The following is a 19,766-nucleotide window of genomic DNA, read 5'->3' on the forward strand; positions in this document are numbered from 1 at the left end:
GGAAACTTGAACCATAACAGTAGGTATCTAAGTATTTTGTAAGTTTAATTATGAATTTTAGTGATCAATCATGTAGTTCCTCACGTTCTACCTTTCACAATCAACTTTGTCATATTATCGTATTTATGATGCAAATTTGCTGTTTTATTATTTTTCACCAAATCCACTATTTTTGAAATATTTTTAGTGCTGAGTTTGACTTGCTTTTAGCTAAAAGCAAGTCAAACTTCAGTGAAGTGAAGCTTCACTTGGAGGGATTTTGAATCCTGATGAACGATCAAAAATCCTATGGAAAGTTTTGTATGGTTCAGTCTCCTCTGTATTTATGGATTGGCCAGATATAAGAACATTCAATACTTATTTTGTATTGTTAGTTCGAATTCAAATGCATAATTATTTCTGAAGTCGTTCGGATATGTATTTATAGAGTCCTTTTCTTCAGGCGAAGTAAATCAATGTAACGTGTAATTTTTAATAATGTTGACACATGCTAAGCAACCCATTCCTGTAGAATTTTCTTTTTTCATGGTTTCATTATCGATACAGAAAATAGTATGTCATGTCGGTAAATCACTTCTCCAGATGGAAATTGTGTTACGAAGTCAACCACACTTGAAATAAAATTAAAATTAAGTGGAAATTCAGGGGGGGGGAAACATTCTTCATCGAATCTCAAATCGATTAAAATAGGAGCTTATTTGGTAAAAACAAAAAGATTGAAATATGTATTCCGAAATTTTTTTTCAAGTATTGCACTTTCTTGAAATACCAATTTTTCTCTAACATTCTACTTGGGTTGGGCATTAATCTGGAATAAAATTCATATTTCTTCGATAAATAACTCGAAACACTTACAGTAAAATCAACCCCATAGCCTTATTACCCCATCCAACTTGACTTGAAATCAACACTCTGAAACACGTTACTTGAGTTCCGATTGTACTAAGTTTTTGTCAATAAAATTGAATATTTTTCTCCGAAATTTTCTCTAACCCCTTAGCTCCAACCCTTCCCAACACCTCATGGAAAAGCGAATCATACAAAAATGTTTAACTCCGAAAGGCCATGAAAAAAAAATATACTCTATTAATTCTATTTACATAGATATAGTGATAGGTGCTGGAAAAGTTCCAGCTACTACTTTCAAGTTATTGGTTGAGAAAATACTTCATTTCTTTTTTTTTTGTGATAACCAAAAAATTTAAGGAAAAAAAACGAAGATTATGGCAGGGTTCTATTTTCTGTGAGATTCCCAACGAGCTCACCCAAAGTATTTGATTCCATTTCGAAAAACGCTGGATGGGGTTGCGGATTCAATTTAATTTCGTGAAAATGGGTGCAATTTGTAATTTAAAATCAATTGGCTGCTTTCAGCGTTTTTATTTTGAGTTTTTGGTTGAGGAAATATCAATTTCATTCCAGACTTATGACCAACCCTGTACAAGCAAAGAGTAATTGGAACGAAAATAATCCATTGATGTATTTTAATCCAAAAATATATCTATTCGCTTATATTCAAGCTTATAAATGAACTGTTTTCCTCGCCAAAATTGAGCAAATTTGAAGAAGATCATGAATTTGACAATAATAATTATTTCACTCTCGTTGAGATTTTAATGAATTGATTCTTTTGAATTAACGAAAATTTTTGCCATGTTTGGTTGGATGATTGCATCTTTGGATGACACGTAATTTCTACGTTACCTTAGTATGTTCTGAAATTGGAATTCTTGTGAAAAAATGTTGAGATTATCAGGACAATTCAATCGAAATAATTTTTTTTTTGACAATCAAACAACCTAGGAAGCAAAAGCACTATCTGAAATTTCTCTGTTATTATTAAAATTAGAAATGGAAACATATTTCCATTTATTTATTCATAAATAAATAGAGGCTCAGAAGTACAAGGATAATGGAAAAGCAGTGGCACATATGGCTCAGCTGCAAGATCTCTCACCTCATCTGACATACTGGGTCAACATCAATCAGAAAAGCAGGAGGCTCTGTTTTCCCACGAGCCGAATCTTAATTACGTAAAAAAGGCACAATGCTCGGGACCGGGTGTTTAAAATATGTATAATAATGGTCCAGTTTAGTGGGATCCAGCCAGAGATAGCTGCGTTTTTAGAGAATCTGACTGACAATACCGCATTCTCGATTCTCCTCACATCGCGAAACAAGTGAACGGCTACAAATGTAATCATAAATATTTCTCAGTCGGCTGGTTTAATGTTCGCAGGACCGAATCGAGAACGTTCGACATTTGGACCACCTATTCTCGTGAGAGGAGAATTGCAACTTATGAAGGACTGCAAATATATTTCAACATAAATACCTTTCATGAGTATTTTCGGGATAAGTCCGCCTAGACTCTTTTCAAAGAAATTCGTCAAAATTTGTGATTAATCGTAAACATGCAATTATCCTAAGCAACTGCGTCATTTTTACTCCAAACGTCTTCAACATATGGAATGAAAATAAAAATCATTGTGGAGAAAGCCTACTAAAATTTCAAGTACTACCTAGAATGCGAGCACCTTTAAAAACCTCCCTCAAGAAAAATTCAACTTTTCTGAACCCAACAAACCTTCTGAAAAAAGAATAGGTACACCTATGCTTTGAGTAAAATTATATTTATGATGATATTACTTTCTCAATATTCTTGTTCAGCTAAGGTTTGTATGGAAATGGTATTTCCGGAATGAATTTGAAAATGAAAAGAATATTGAAGGTGGGTATATTCATCTGATAAAAACGCCACTTTTCTTGTGAAATTGAGGAGTTTGGTAAGCAACCTCTACTTTTCTACTATCAATGAATATGCCTTTTGTTGGAGAGGATAATTTGGTCTTTGATGAAAATTTTTTATCCACCATTTTCATTGTATGGATGAAATAATTATGGTCATTGATTTCGGATTATTCTAATATGTATTTTCAATTCGATGATATATAATATTTTGGAAATTTTAATTTTTTCGGAACCATGCTTCTTTCGTAGGATTGTAATGGATTAAAGATTAATGCTTTTTTCTTCAATTTTTTCCTTTTTGTATTTCGCTTCGCGGCTCACTCATGGTCTGTAGGGATCTTATTATATCGGTGACTCAACGAACTCTTCATATACAGAGTGTTTCCAAATTAGACGTGAACCTGGGAGGAGGTGCTAGTATCACTCATTTGCTGTCCTTTGAGCCATATTTAATGATAAACAACAATCAACAGTTTCCGAGACGTTTGAGTTCTTGTGTTTTTCAGAAAACTTTTCACCTCATTTCGTTTTTCGTCAATTTTATCTACATTGACCAAGTTTGATTATAATTTTGGATTATTTTCATCAGAAAAAGATATGATACGTATTAGATGTTGAAAAAGATCCCTTTTGATTACTCATTCACTATTTTTCATAAAGGACATTCAAAAGGTTGCTTATAAAAAAATCTGCTGAAACGAAACTATTGACTGCATTCTAACGAAAACTTTTTTAGAGAATGAGGAAATAATTTTTTCAAACATGAATTTTGGAATTCGAAAGTTGCAGGCAAATAGATATTAGAAATTGATATCTTTTTCTGATGAAAATAATACTTGGTCAACGTAGAGAAAATTGACGAAAAATGAAGTAAGGTGAGAAATGTTTTGAAAAACACAAGAACTCAAGTATCCGAGATACTGTTGATTTTTGGTTATCAATAAATATGGCTCAAACGAGAGCAAATGAGGGATACTAACACTTCCCCCAAGGTCCACGTCTAATTTGGACACACACTGTATACATTGAAGCAATCGATAGAATAATCTTCTACGATTTTGCTGATTAAAAAAAAATGCTGGTAAGGAAAGGCTGACAAAATATCAAAGCACTTAATTATTGTCATAAATAATCCCAATGATCACAATGCATGAGTTTTCCAAAATGGTAGCGAATTACGTATAACAACACCTCAAAATTAACATTTTCCTAAACAATATTTCTCTATCCACAATCGATGCATAATCTATGCGTTTCATTTAGCATTATTTTATGCATTTATCACAACTAATGAGGCAATGGCACGGCACGGCACGTGGATTGAGGTGGACTTAAAAATGAACATATTGTGGCCAAGAATGACGTAGCGTAGAGTGACCACAAACAGGAAACAGGTGAGTCCAGATAGCACTAGACAAAACACCATGGAAGAGAATGAAAGAGGTCTACATCCAGGAGTCGATAAGAAAAAGCTGGAAAAGAGAAGAGAGAATGAGTCATTATTCACTGGTTTATCAAACTTTATGGCTCGAACCACAAAAAAACGCTCTGAACATAGAGATATTGCTGAATGTCATTATCTATTTGAGAAAGAGGAGGAAGTTCACCTAGCATATGATGACCACTATTCACTTACATTTTATATTTGTTGTTGAGTGGCTCCAACGGATTAACCGAATGCGCTGGTCACTACATTTTTGCATCATCTATAGGGTGCACTAACAGTGTTGCTGTTGCTAACTTGTTCTTGGAGGCATGGAATGCTACGGTGGCTTCTGGAGTCTATGTGATGCTTGTCTTTTCCTTTGAGGTTCAGCACAAGGAGAACGTTGAGAAGCGCCATTGTCTGTGACGAATGGGGTATGGAACATCGGTACGAGTTGATCATACCTAGGAATCATCGCAGATCCTTGGCTGTTCTCAGTTGGCTCTATCTCAGGATGTTGTGGATTCTATCCGAAAACATCCCAGAAACTTAACATCCCAGAAACACACTTCGATGAATAGAGGACGATTGAATAGTAGCAGTTTCTCTATGTGATCTTCTTGATCAAGGCGATGAGCACGTCATCAATGTAACTGGAGCCTGGAGCAGAGGTCTAGTCCAAGGAGTACTTTGTCAATGAAACCTTTGAAGGTCTGAACAGCAGGTCGGAACTGGCACCAAATTCTCACCATCTTCATAGGTATATTGTCATTCTTTCTCTAACATCAGTTTTCATTGTCGAATTCACTCTTCGCTTTGAGAATTCAATAAGTATATGCTTCTTCTGATGCAAAATTAACATTAAAATCTCCAGTTGAAATTTTCGGCTTTTTGTCATCATGAGATTATTGCAAACCTACAAAATGAATTTCCTTGTCTCAATCGTTTAGTTACCCTTCAAGAAAATTTGAAGAGTGCCATTAGTGGTAGAGGAGGCTTATCATATGGATATAACGATGCGACCAAAGATTATAGAGTAGATGGAAAACGAAGCGACTTAAGTGATGTGAGCGTCATCTGTTTTTCAAGTGTGTTTTTGACGCCAGGGCTGATTGAAATATTAATTTGGGAGCCATTTGCAGAAACATATGAAATTTTGTAAGATTTCAGATGGTAATTTTGATCAAAGAGGTTGTGAATGTTTTGATTCCCGTGCCGCTTTTTGTTTATATGGCTCGGTTCAGTTGATGATTATTGAATTTTTTTATCTAATTTGTTGGTAAAAACCACAAAATAACGTACGAAAATTATTGAATGGTGAATAACTGTGGATCAAATAATGAAATGATTTTCCGAAATTAAGTTTTTTACTCAACTAAGGAATATGGAAGTATTAAAACTCGTAACATGTGAATCGGTCATTCATTGATTTTCATTTTCTGTGCTACAAAAAAGATTAAATTTTCTGGATGTTAAGACAATTACTTCAGCAAACACTGACTGCACCATGTGCAGTCAACATTTTACTGTAAGACAATTGAGAACTGTTCATCCACGTAAATTGATGTATACAGAAGGCATCATTTGGGAACCGAATGACTGTCAAATTGTTGTTTGGAAAATCAAAGTTGAAACCTGCTGTGAGTGTTTTGTTAATTCATTAAACAATTTGAATATTGTGTCATAAAGAGACCATATCATAAGGAAATAATAAAAAAAGCATAAAGAAACTATACTGACAGGCTAATATATTGGATACCTCTGTTAGATTTTTTTTTAATGTGTAGTTCTGAAAATATTATAAATGTAACAAATTTAAAGAACTGAAATGTGTATGCTATGAGGGTATATGGAATATTGGTTCATATTAATTTCTGATATATGTATATTGTACAAAATCAACTGAGTTTATTAATTCAAAACAACCTTCTGCACAGAAATATCACCTTCGACGTACAGCAGATCAAAATATACTTTTGTGTTCTAGTCAAAGCTTTATTTGTTGTCCAATTCTTGTGAACTTTTTATAAATTGCAAATAAAAATATAGCACATTCAATACATTTTTCATTAATATTATTTGATTCCGAACAATGTTCAGATGAAAACTAACATCCTGATCACAAAACAAAACCATACACTAGTATTGTCGCTCAGGATGTTTGTTTTCTGGTCTAAACAAAGTCGATATTAATATTCAATACAAGGAATGGAATTAGAATTTCGCGCCCCTCAATTATAAAAAAACAGAAAATTGTCAGTAAACAGTTTTTCTGTATTGAAAGTACGTTTTGAGCGCCATCATCTCATTGTCAAGTGTGTTTTCACTGACCAAAATGTAGTCGGTTTTTAGTACTAGAGATATAAGGGCGTTTCCTATATTTCTACTCTATAATCTTTGGATGCGACAAACTCCTTCACTTGTTCGAAATGTCTCAGTAATGGGCGAAATGTGTGCAGCTGATTACATCATGGAATGGCAAACAATTCTCTAGCGTGTGTCTAAATATCCTCAAGTAGTTCTGTCGCAGTTGTTATCACCTTCATTGATTAGGTTTCATCAGTGCTGTACCATCCAAAGGTTGTTGCAATCATTGCATCTGATGATGAAAAAGATCATATGACCTGGAAACTTCAAAGTTAATTTTCCTTCTGAAGAAGTTATAACTATAGGTCTATTCCTAAATTTACGACCAAAGAAGTATGATTTCTATCGCTTGGCTTTCAAAGCATCAGTTTTATTATTCCATGGTAATATGATCCCCACATACTCAAATGGCTCCTTCAGACCCTGAACCTACGCTGGAAATTTGAAGTTTCTGGCTACGAAGGCATATAATTTAATTTGACTATATATTCTTGATAGAGCCAAGAGAAACAAAATCGTTCGAAACCATTTTCAGCTAGAAATTCATATTTTGGTAAATTTATTACGCTCCTTCCAAGAAAAAGCGAGCAAAAAATGATCAATTATTATCAATTTCATCATTATGATGAACTTAACAAAGAAAGGGACAGTCCGTTTCTGAATGTTCCAGAACTCGTTTCGGCTATTTTAAAAATGTTACCTTATCAGAAATTACAGGAGACCCCGAGTACGCCTGTACGCAATTATAATTCTTCTCGATTCAAACAACGCAAGGAATACTTCAGTACTGATTATATTGTAAAATAATTGACACTGTACTTTATTCCCTTTGTTCAGTTTGTTCCCATACGAGGTGCTCGTGTGCCTGCGTATTTCAAAATACTTTATCGCGATTTCGTACGCTCAGAAGAATGTTAAGATTTCCTCTACACTATTTGGTATATTAATCATTGGGTAATAGATAAATCAGTTGTTGGTAGCTTTTCGTTTAAAAAATGCCAAGACTTATGTGTCGATCTGAATCGAAGATGGATCGCTGTAAACAATTTGTGCATAAAGTTTCTTTGCTCTTCTTCTACTTCAAAATGATTTTTGAGGCAGAAGTTGTTGCAAAGACAACGAATATAGATTCTCAACGATATCAATAGTAATAGTCCAATAATTGATTCGACGAATACTCAGATAAGCTCATCGTAATCTAGATATAAATAATTGATAAGTAACATTGAAATAGTATATTATTTAACGAGCACATACGTTCCTGCAGTTTTCAGAAAACCAGAAAAATCTCGCAAATTTGCTTGTAGATTTCGTAAGTGCCGATCACTCCGTATGTTGTGCGAAAGTCTGTCGCCTGGTTAAATCAAATGGAGGAGATTGTTTGGTCGGCGTGGTCAGTGGCTACGGCCTGAGGGATCACCTGAGTTGAATCTTTTGGATTATTTCGTATGAAGGCATTGAAACAATTAATAGAACGAATTATGAATGCCGCTCGAAATAAGCGAACATCCGATTAGTAGATATACGTTTTCCTTATATTGCGTTTTCAAGCCTGTATCATTGTTATTTTTTTTTAATATTTGATTTAATAATTTTTTTATTTTTATATTATGTAATGACCTTGAGAATATCTCGGAGACAATGCCATATCACAATATTTTATTTCACATTTTTCATCGAGAATATGAGCATGTATACGTTCTTCAATTCTCCTCAAGTTTTTAATCTCCCTGTATTCGACTTCTATGATTGAAACTAACGTGCGTTCAAGAAAATTCGTCGTCAAGAATCCAGTGGCGTGCTCGCCTTTTCAGCAGGATTTTCAATTACGAAGCAATGACCCAAAGTTATGTTTTTTTAAATGGAAACATTAGATTTCTTTCAATTTTTTGAAAGCTCAATCTTTACTGATTTCAAAAATATATAACATTATATGGTTTGTATCAATATAAATAATAGAAAATGGTCAAAACCTTTTTTTTTCCCAATATTTCTATGGTTTCAACTTTTGACGAGAACAGAAAAATAGAGCTTTCTATAACAAGAGCAGTAGTCTCCTTCTGGCAATGTCATTCTTTCTATGCTTTTAACCAATTTTCACAAAATTTGAATCAAGATATATTTTTAAATAATAAGATTAATTAGAATAATTTTTATTATAATGAAAGGACTAATAGAAGGAGACAGTGGTAATCATACGATGCTATATTTTTCTATGCTCATCAAAAGTTGAAACCATAGAAATATTGGGAAAAAAGGTTTTTGGCCATTTTCTATTATTTATATTGATACAAACCATATGACGTTATATATTTTCGAAATCAGTAAAAATTAAGCTTTCAAAAAATTGCACAGAAATCTCTTGTTCCCATTTAAAAATCATAACTTCGGGTCATAGCTTCGTAATTAAAAATCCTGCTAAAAATTCGAGCACGCCACCGGATTCTACGTTGAAAAATGTTTTAATTGCAGTGTTAGCAGAGATATAAATTTATTTCTAATTTTTGCTTATAACTCGAAAACAAAAAAAAAAGTGGCGAAACATGACTACTACAATTATTAGTTTCTCAGAAGAACAGAACGAGAATGGGGTATCAGATTTTGTCTATCTCCTCTGGATTAAAAACTGTAGTGCTAAAACATCGAAATTTGTCCAGCCTGTACATACCTGTTACGTCCACGCATCGCAAAACAGTATTTTCGAAAGATTGATTCTTTCAGCTACATTGGGATATACATTGGGAATGTCGCTAGAAAATTGACGAATATTTCCACTCTCCTTCTATTTGCTCCCCAATTTTGAAGTAAGATTCAATAATAAATGGTTTTTACACGTCCGTAAAAACCATCCTTATAATTTCCTGATAATTTTAATTCAACAGCAATCCAAAATGCTAATTTCTAACTTGACAATTCACCTGGAAAAAAGCATACAGCAAAAGCTAAGAATTATGTTTAGACACGAAATATCGACATTCAAAACACCATAGCCTACTTGACGACGGATTTTTTTGAACGCACGTTACATAAATCATTAGTGATCATCTATGGTCTAATATTAAATTGCTCAGGGAATGTCAATAATTCTTGAATGAACCATATGTCGCAACATCTGCATATTCAAATCCTGCTTCTAGTCGAGTCCTATAACTTAACAGCTCCCATTCAAGTTTTCTGGGGTTGTCCCATAAACTGCATAGGAGACTCTATTCTATTTTTTGAAGCTCTTTAGACTAGAATATAATGATTGAATAATCACGAATGATTTATGCATTGCATACTGCTCAATGAAACGTATAGATTATAATCACTTTATGCAATAGTCGTTAATAAACTATTATATTTTTTCTATTTTGCATACGAACACCTTCTTCTTTTAAATCTCACATCCAAATATATAACAATAACCATTAAAAATATACAGTCTTATATCGTAAATCACATATGGAAGAAATTAGTAAAAGTAAATCAGTTTCTTTATAAATTAATGAAACATTGCAGTGGAAGTCAATTTTGAAATTCTATGATATATTTCGAAACCTTTTAGTGAGGGGTTATAATTCAATGCCAACTGCGATGTAACAAATATTCATGAAGACCCCGTATTATAGGTAGGTAGATGCATCATGTCATGTTATTGATCGAAGAAACTGAACCTACATAATTCTTCATATTTATTTCTAACATAGTTCTTAGCGATTAAACAGAATATTCAAAGTATTGAACAAATAAATATTCAACAGTCGTTACTCATAACAAATGTTTCTCCTCAAGAAAAGATTTCAACAAATCATAAAATACGAGCTGATCACGATCGTTCAAATTCATCACTCTACCGTACAATTTTTTAAATTTACTTGTTTTCAAAAAGGTCGACATATACACGTAAATGAATATAGCCATTAGGAACTGACAATCAAATCTATCTATAATGCCTCCATGCCCAGGAATTGTGTTGCTAAAATCTTTCATATTGAAGGCTCTCTTGAACCCTGAAGCGAAAAATCCTGCAAATGGTGCAATGAAACTAGCAAACAGGGCTATATAAAAAGAATCGAGAACAAAAGGCATAAATTTCAAGCTCAATCCTGGCACGAGATTATACTCATTTGGTTCGAAAGGAAACGAAGGCGTACAGTTGGTATTTATTCCGATAACTTCAGATATTTCATTATATTCTGTAGGACATATGAAATGTTTGAAATTGCATAAAACGGAGGAGAGAGCAATGGTAGAAAAAATGGTCCCCACTACCCCTCCAATGAAACCTTCCCACGTCTTGTTGGGAGAAACCAGGATCAAAGGAGTTTTTCCCATGAGCTTTCCGAAAACATAGGCAAATATATCATTCAAACATACAGAGCTCAACGGAACGACAGCCCAAACCATTCCCTCTAAAGAACATTTCATCAAAAGATACGTGGGCAATGTAATGACAACCAGTATGACATGTACGATTGCTAGCAATCTGAATCTCTTTATGTCGTATTTCCCCGCCAAACTCAGAACAAACAAAACAATTCCTGCGAAATATAAACAGAATCCTTTAAACCTGCTGTGATCGAAAATGACAGATAAAAGTAGGTTCTTGTGCAAAACTGTCCTGAACTGTTCTCCTAACGATTCTCCGATGAGGGTGTAGTTCCAAACAATGAAGAAATACCATACTGTCATCCTGAACTTTGGAAGACGCGGATTATTGTTAATCGTATAACCTATGGTGAGTATTTCCTTGTAACACATAAACTGAACAAGAAGAATGGTGGCTGATAATGCTAGAGAGCCTTGGTAAATGACGAACAGGAATGAGCTAGCCAGCAGTAAACCAGCTTTCACCCTCTGTTTCCAGTTAGGGATCACCTTGGTGCTGTCGGCATTTTCTCCTTTACGGGGCCCAATGTGTCCATCTAAAACAAGTCAAAATTATTTTATTAATATAAAAAATTTCGGGATTCGAATTACGAGTAGAATCATTATTTTGATAGTAGAATATCGAATATTCTTTTTTTCTTGTCTATGATAAACCATTCGCAATGACGTTATGAACTAACGACTAAATAAAGACATAGAGAAATGAGCACTACCAGCACAAAATTGGTTATTTTACAGAAGGAGAGGAATGATCTCTTTTCTGCAAATCTGCAGCAATAAAATAGTGCTGTGAACATAGAAGTGAGTCTACTTGAAGATTGTGACGTGACCAAGCTTCTAAAAAAAGACAATTAGCTGGCCTGATGTTCAGTTTCCCCCTGTCACTTTTTGTGACCGTATTTTATGCACATATGGAAAGAGTATGTTCAATGCATTTCTCTATGTCTATGTCTGACCCAGACTTTGATGAGTCATTAGTGAACTGGTTCAATGAAGTAGAAGAAGGAAAGTCCTAAAATAAACAGATGTATATTGAGTGAATCTCGATATATATTTTTGATCAATAGTTTGAGATTTGACGAAATAAATTCAAAAAATCGTGATGACATATTTGCTCTAGTACGTAAGCTATGGGACAGTTTTATATCTTCTTGCACAGAAAATCATACTCCACATACATTATTCATTCATCATGGCTGTATCCCGTTACCGGGAATGAATCTACAAAAAGAAAAAAGAAAAATGGTGCCATCAGATTTATAATTTCTTAGGACTAATTGCGACTGAAGAGACCCAACCGTGACCTACAGATCTTTCCACACTCCGGGCATGGATAATCACCAACCAGATCTGGCCGCCGCTGCATCCTTCTCGAGTCTCGAGTGCAGCATAGACCTCCACTGTGACCTGTCTAACGCTAGTTGTTACAAGTTATAATTGGCATTAACTGATTTTAGGGATTGATGTAGTGTATCGTTAAACCGCTTTTACTGGCCTCCTGGTTTCCGGGCTCCCTCTGTGAATTCGCCATACAGAGCTATTTTAGGGAGTCTTGTGTCTTGCATCCTCAGAATGTGGCTGCTCCATCTGAGCCGGGACCTCGTTACATGAGTCTCAATTGTTGTACAACTCGCGCGTTGCAAGACTTCTGCATTCGAAACTTTGTGGAACCATCTGATGTGCATTATCTGTCTTAGATGACGTTGTTGCTGTTGTTCAAGCTGTTTAATATGTCGCCTGTAGGGCGTCCAGCTTTTGCTTCCGTAAAGAAGCGTTGGGAGGACGACTGCCTTGTAAACAGCAGTCTTGGCCTTCATATTGAACAATTACAGAGGTAATTGTTGCAATTTGACGTATCGCCTTTTTTCTTATAGAGGTAGATAACTAAAGCGTCTCTGAAGTCTTGTGGCACATCTCCTAGTTCCCAGATCTTGCGGAATAGTGTTAGGAGACTATTGACATTGTCTTCATCCAGGGCTTTGAATATCTCCGCTGGAACGCCGTCTAGACCAGGTGACCTGTGAGTAATGCTCCTTCCATCTTTCGAGAATTTTTTTATCATCAGTTAGGATAGCTCCATGATCATCTCTTATATGAAAGATAGCTTTTCTGCATCGACTATAGTCAAAGCTGGTGGGGAGAAAAAGCTAGGGAAATACAAGCTTCTGCCGATAACGCTGACTATAGGCCTTTTTTAGAAGCTATTAAAACTGTTTATATATAAACAGTCAGGGTTATCGGCGGAAGCTTGTATTTTTCTAGCTTCTTCCCACCAGCTATCTTGATTTTTCTTATTTCTTGACGGAACTCGCGTTTTATGTTTATGAGATTTTTTGGGCTGCCATATCGCCAGGCTTGTTACTGTTTTCATCGCTTTGTGTTCTGCCTCCACATGTCCAGCATTTCATTCGCTGTAAGAGATGATTTGAAGCGGAGCCAATGACTCTCAATGTCGTCGTTATAATCCAGTGGTGTTAGGCTATCTTTGACGGCAGCTGTGAATATTTCTTTCGTAGAAGGGTGTTGTTGTTTGGAGATTTGAAGGCGCTCTCTTAGTAGCTTTGGTTTCGTTGGTATTTTGGGAGCATTGAGATCTTCATTCTCGAGATAACCAGCCTATGAACAGTCCAGCATTCCTGATCTGCTCTGGGTTTAGTGACCAACACCTCTTTGAGATCTTTTCTTCTCACGATCACATAGTGGAGAGTATGCCAATGCCCTCAGCGCGGATGGCGCCAAGTATATTTGACTATAGGACTTACCAATAAAGTTATTATTATGTTTCTTCGAGCCGTATTTTTCATTATTATCCACTTGTGTATTGGGATACCCCATGTATTCATTGGTCGCGCTTATGTATTCATTCCAAGGTTGTCAGGAAACATTTTCTTCTATCTTTCTATGTGATTCGCTCCTGACAAATTAGTGCAAGCATTTACTCAGGAGAAAATCGATTATTTCATTTCTTCAAATGATTTTGTTTCTGGGAGTGAAAACCCATAAAAATTAAAAAATGCATTTTTTGATAATATCATCATTTTCATGTGTATTAGAATTACAATTTTTTTTTTCAATTGCTGAAAATTTGCTGCTGCCACTGCCTTGCCGATACTTTTTCTTTCTTTTACCATTAGCTTCTACATTTTTAGCCTTGGGGATGTGGTTAGACTTGAGTTCATTTAGCTGACTAAATATAGAAGAAACTAACATAAGCATATACTCGAAGCTAATCCGACTAATCTTAAGTTTGTGTTCACACCTATCTTTAGCCGTAACATATACATACATTTAATAATTAATTAAGTTATCATTTATTCGCGAACACGAGGTAGACAGGCTTACTAAAGGAAATTTAGGTGCGCATTTATTTATGTTTCACGATACTTAAATGCACGGTGACGAGTAGCAATTGTTAAGAACCAGTGAAAATAGTAAACTGCCAAAATTATAGCAAAATTGAGAATTTCTCGTTTTCCTTTTCTTGACAGGAAATGAAAATGGAAATTATTTTGAATGAAATAAAAGGAGTATATGGCGAGTTATATACTCCTCCTCGCTAGTAAAGGCTTGCGAAATATATTATACATTGATTCAACATAAATGATAAACTAACGACAATGAAAAAAGTTTACCTTAAAGTTTCATATTGATTATTATCTTTGATACGTACACTTTTTCCGCTGGGACATCTTTCGGATCATACTATAAGAAGAACATGTTGGATTTTCACAATCCGTCCGTTTATGAGTTTGAGAATATTATTAATTTGATTTGAGTCATGGTTCCATTTCAATGTGCCCAACCAACTAACACACCTTCGAAAATTTAACTGTTTGTTTGCGTATTGCTGATAATGGGACATTAATATATCGTTTCCATTTGTTCCATATATTTCTTATCTATTATAACTGCCGTTATAATTTTTCGTATAGGTATTATCTTCTGAGTAGGTGAAGTTAAATTGGGTTTTGAACATAAAACTATGTCACAATCCTTTTATTATACATGGGTATATCGGAGCTCGATCGAATCGAAATCAATAGCAGACTTCGGTCAAAGTTGCTCAACCAAGCATATTCAGAATTTTCTACAACTGGAGAAAAGAAATTTACGAAAATATCATGCTTAAGGTTCGCGTTATTTGTGAATATCCGTAAAACGTGTGACTTGATAATGAACGAGACCATAAATTCATTGGAACAACCTCAAAAAGCTACTAAAGAGAAATCTTTCACTGGATACCATTTTTTTTAAATTCTATTAGTGCCAGTCAGTTGCTTATAGTTGGAGAGTCCAAGAGGGAAATTCGGGATTTACTCGAGCGTGTCAGATTAATATAAAGGGGACATACCTTGGACCCTGTAGAGTACCACTACAAAAAATTAGACCTGTATATAGGGGGAATTGTCTAGGTCACCCCGTCAAAATAGGAAAAAAATGATCATTGTACATATATACTCGAGCGTGTCAGATTAAGATATATATGGTTAATTACATTTTGAAAGGTTTTACATTCTCTTAATCTGACAAGTGCACGTTAAGAAAATATGTGGGAGGAACTTGCGAAAAAAAAAAGACCTGTACAGGGTGGGCAAAATTGGTGATACCTGAACTACAACTTTTTAACCTAACGAGATAGAGGAAAATGAATGTACCATTCATGTCTTCTTTTTTCGAGAAACTAATTATGCCATCAACTGCATTCCTTTATCTTCTTTTGTTTTTGAATTATAGATCAAAATTTAAATTTGGTACATAAATAAACAGAATTGCTGATTTTGGGTAAGGATTATCCATAAGCTTCTATCGAAACCCCATTTCATCCACAGAAAATTACTGTTTTGTGCTCTTTATGGGCTGCGGGGTGATTGGTTCATATGTCTTCAAAAACAATGTATGATTCATTCTAATGTCCTTAGTTTTCATTAATAGTGGAATAATTGGTTAGAGGACTGATAGAAAAATCACTGTACTTTCAACTACGTCGACGTTTCATCGGTCTATGCTGATTTCTTCAGGACTGCAAACACTCTTTATTTAGTATTAATTCACAATCATGTGTCGCTGAAATCTTACCTAGTTAACTACCTACAGTAAGAAGAAAAGAAAACTTATACATATGCTCGCCTCACTGACTTTAAGGTTGGGACACAAAAACAGGAACCACAAAGTGGGCACGACGCATGGGACCGATGAAGTCACTGATATAACGTCCAGGAAAGTCCAATAAAATGTAATACTTCATTAAAATCTTAATCCTCCATTTTCCCCTTCAAAAATGACAGTTTTAAATTTTAATAGGGCGTCAAATCTTAATGGACTTTTCTGAAACTGGGCCATAGAGATCTACATACACTACTCTCACAATTGATGGTAGCCTAAACTCTTGTTGTTATCTATTATTTTCATTTTTGTAAATTTGTAGTAGGTTATTATAAATGGAACTTAAATTATTCATGTCAGACCTATGGTTAACTGTGTCATTAATTTTTATGTGTATCATCTCTCCCATGCTCCGCCTCAACCAGTCATGCGCACAATCTGAGACAGCAATATTTTCAAAATCAAAATTATGGTCCTCAGTGAAATGATGATCAGCCAACGCAGTCCTGTCTTGTGTTTAAATTTAGGATTGCTGTCATATATGTGTTGCTTTTTTCTATTCAATAGGCACATGAAATACATTGGTGAGTTATTTACAACTTCTGTAGGTATCAACGAGGTTGATCTTTTTAGATTCACTTCATTTACTATTTTGTTCATAAAGTTAGTAGGGTAGTTGTTTTTCCTCAACAAAGTCTCAACTTCCAAAACTGATTTTTCAACAAACACCGGACTACACAAATTGAAAACTCTGCACAACAAAGATTAAACAGTAGCAACTTTTTGTGATCTGCTACATGATGGGTCATAATTCAGCAAGCGGCTGGAACTAGTAGACTTCGAATACCATCTCGTCGTCAGAGAGCCATCGTCACCTCTGATCACCTGAACATCCAGAAACGAGAACATATGATCATTCTCACGCTCTAAGGTGAACTGTAACCTATCGTGGAAACCATTAAAGACCGTCAGCAATTCGTGGGTCTTATCAACTGGTACAGCCAAAAAGGTGTCATCAACTTATAACTTCACCACTGGCACAGAAAAACTCAGTTTACAAATAGAAACCTCTAGTATTTCATTCATCACAAAGTTAGCAAGACTTGGGCTAGATGGGTTCCCCATTGCTGTACCATCACATTGTAGATGTAGTTTACCATTGAAGAAGAAATAACTTGTTTCAAAGATTAAGCTTACTGCTTCCAAAAATAACTTTTTTAGGCATTTCAGTGTATGCAGGCAATATCCACCACTTTCTCTTAACGATATCAAGGACTAATGTTTCAGGGATATTTGTGAAAAGAGAAACCACATCTAGGGAAACTAAAATATATCCCTCAGGGATAGAAACTTCTTGGATGGACCTAACAAATTCAAATGAGTTTCTCACATTGAAATGGAATGTCGATATGGTCGGTGATAAAATGTCATGTAAATACCTTGATATATTGTATGTAGGAGAACCTACACAACTCACAATTGGTGTGAGACCAAGTGTGGTTTTATGGGTCTTTCGCAGGCCATATAGAAACTGAATTGTGTCTACTCATCCCTCGAGCCTTCCTATCATCAATGATTTTGGTCGATCTTAATGCCTTTTCCAATTTATTCGCCCTAGTTTGAAATTTAGAGGTGGGATCTTTGTCAACTCTAAAATATACTCTGGTATCAGATAATATGTCCTCAAGGTAATTTATGTACTCGTTTTTATCCATAAGTACCGTTGAGTTCCCTTTGTCAGATCGCATAATAAGTAAATCGGGATTATCCCTCACAAATTCTCGTGTGGCCTTAAACATTTTTTGCATCATACTGTTCCTTTCGATAGTATGGTTTCCATGGCACACATTAGTGACCACATTCACACATTGGGATCGAAGTCTTTTGGTACCCTCCTCCGGTAACCTCAGTGATGCAAATATGTACTCCAAATCCTTGACGAAAGTAGGGATCAACCTCACTGGATCACGTGTGGGCATACTGAAACCTGAACTCAAACTCAGTACGGTGTGGACTTCAGGAGGAATCTCGATTCCCGAATGATTATATGTATGAGTTTTCTCTTGAAGTGTTTTTACGTTTCCATTTCGATGTTAATTGACTGTATGAATTCATGATTTTCACAAGTTTTACACCTTCTTACTGTAGTTAACTAGGTAAGATTTCAACGACACATGATTGTGAATTAATACTAAACAAAGAGTGTTTGCAGTCCTGAAGAAATCAGCATATACTGATGAAACGTCGACGTAGTTAAAAGTAGAGTGTTTTTTCTATCAGTCCTCTAACCAATTATTCCCTTATTGGTTCAAAAACAATGATGGTCAGAATGTTACTTTCAATGGTCAACAGTATAGGGAAAAGGAATATTTTCGTACCTCAATTAGCTCGCATTTATCTTTCTGGCTGTGGTTCCAACAAGACGGAACCAAATGCCACACAGCACGCGCAATTCTTTTATATTCGAAGAGATATAATCGAAATACGGCCACAATTGCTGCGAAAATTTGAGGAAATTGGTGGCGTCTTGTACGCGCCAGCTGTGGCGGACACATTACCAAAATCTTATTTCAACATTAATGGCAAAAAAATTTCTACCCAATAAATCCTGCTTCATTGATATTAAAAATATATTTCTTTGTTTTATCAGAATTTGAACTTGTTCAACTGAAAAAAACACCCATTACTACAACAATAATCCAGCACGGTCACTCGACTGTTTAGCTAGAAAATGCTACATCAGAAGCTGAAATTTCCATTTAGACCCAGAAAATTGACATTCAAAATGTCTATGGAAAATTTTCTTCATGTAACGTAAAGCTTGCCTCTAATTCGTTGGTGAGAATCGCCTTTAGAGTGTTGACCTCTTTTTAAGTTTCCCTAAAAATATCAAATATCTGTGCCTTCGCACATCTTCAAATAAAGATTCACAATTGAACCTTATCGATTTCAATAGAGATAAACATTCACGAAATGAATTTCATCATATATCCACATTAAACTAAGTTGAACTTACCTTTTTGTAGTACATCCAAAATATCAGATTCTGTATTCAAAAGCACTGAAACCATACTCTGGTGAAGTTAGAAATCATTGATTTCCTCGGATTGATTCAAACTTATGAATTATCTCTAATGGGTGAGTAACTTTTGATATCTAGTAGTAATCCAAAACATTCATTATTGTGTTGAAAGAGTAGCGTGTTTACCTTAAATTCAAAATGCAGGGTGATAAGATAATAGCCAATATCTTCCAGTTGTCATACCTGATTTCAACGACAGTTTCATCTTCCGATGAAATGGATGGAAATAATGGGAAATCTCTCGAATTTTGACAAATGTGTCTTGTGAAAATGAGAGTTTATTATTCACAGCAATCATGATGACATTGTATCTATCATGGACTTGGAACATAAATAAATACATGTTCCAAGATCATGGATAACATTAGTATATAAATTATTCCGCGTACTTCCATCTTTTATGGAAATTCATCTTATTATAAGATTAATTTCGGTCTGAAAAATATTCAGTATCTTCTACAATGGATTAACGTGCTAGTCAGTTTAGTTGGTTTAGGTTCCGAAATGGTTATGCCCACGAAACCAGCGAGACGAGGCGATACTTTGGTAATAATAATACGAAGAATTAGGGAGATGATTGCTCGATGAAAATAAGCAGGGGTAGTTCCTATATTTTTTTTTCGAAATCGACCTCCTTTCCAAGATTCAGCCTTTGCAATGCGATGG

General features: G+C 35.0%; 1 protein-coding gene across 2 annotated transcripts; it reads right to left on the bottom strand.

The window, feature by feature from the left end:
* Positions 1-10,205: 10,205 nt before the first annotated feature.
* On the bottom strand, positions 10,206-19,398 carry LOC123312123 (phosphatidate cytidylyltransferase, photoreceptor-specific-like). 2 transcript variants are annotated; one of them, XM_044896357.1, is made up of 3 exons: positions 19,284-19,398; positions 19,035-19,226; positions 10,206-11,451 (listed from the first exon to the last, which is right to left on the bottom strand). In XM_044896357.1, exons 2-3 carry the CDS (start codon positions 19,087-19,089, stop codon positions 10,295-10,297), a joined length of 1,212 nt encoding a protein of 403 aa, XP_044752292.1. In that variant the 5' UTR covers positions 19,090-19,226; positions 19,284-19,398; the 3' UTR covers positions 10,206-10,294. The 2 variants fall into 2 exon arrangements, with proteins under 2 accessions (XP_044752292.1, XP_044752293.1); XM_044896358.1 differs by lacking the exons at positions 19,035-19,226; positions 19,284-19,398 and adding an exon at positions 14,586-14,771.
* Positions 19,399-19,766: the final 368 nt, after the last annotated feature.

The sequence above is a fragment of the Coccinella septempunctata genome, chromosome 4 (assembly GCF_907165205.1).
Source record: "Coccinella septempunctata chromosome 4, icCocSept1.1, whole genome shotgun sequence".
Lineage (NCBI taxonomy): Eukaryota > Metazoa > Arthropoda > Insecta > Coleoptera > Coccinellidae > Coccinella > Coccinella septempunctata.

Bases quoted from the DNA above. Each gene is read 5' to 3' on its own strand.
- LOC123312123 (XM_044896357.1), bottom strand. From the start codon at position 19,089: ATGGTTTCAGTGCTTTTGAATACAGAATCTGATATTTTGGATGTACTA. The intron at 11,452-19,034 runs GTAAGTTCAACT...GACTTGTTTTAG, and splicing joins TTTGGATGTACTACAAAAAG to ATGGACACATTGGGCCCCGT.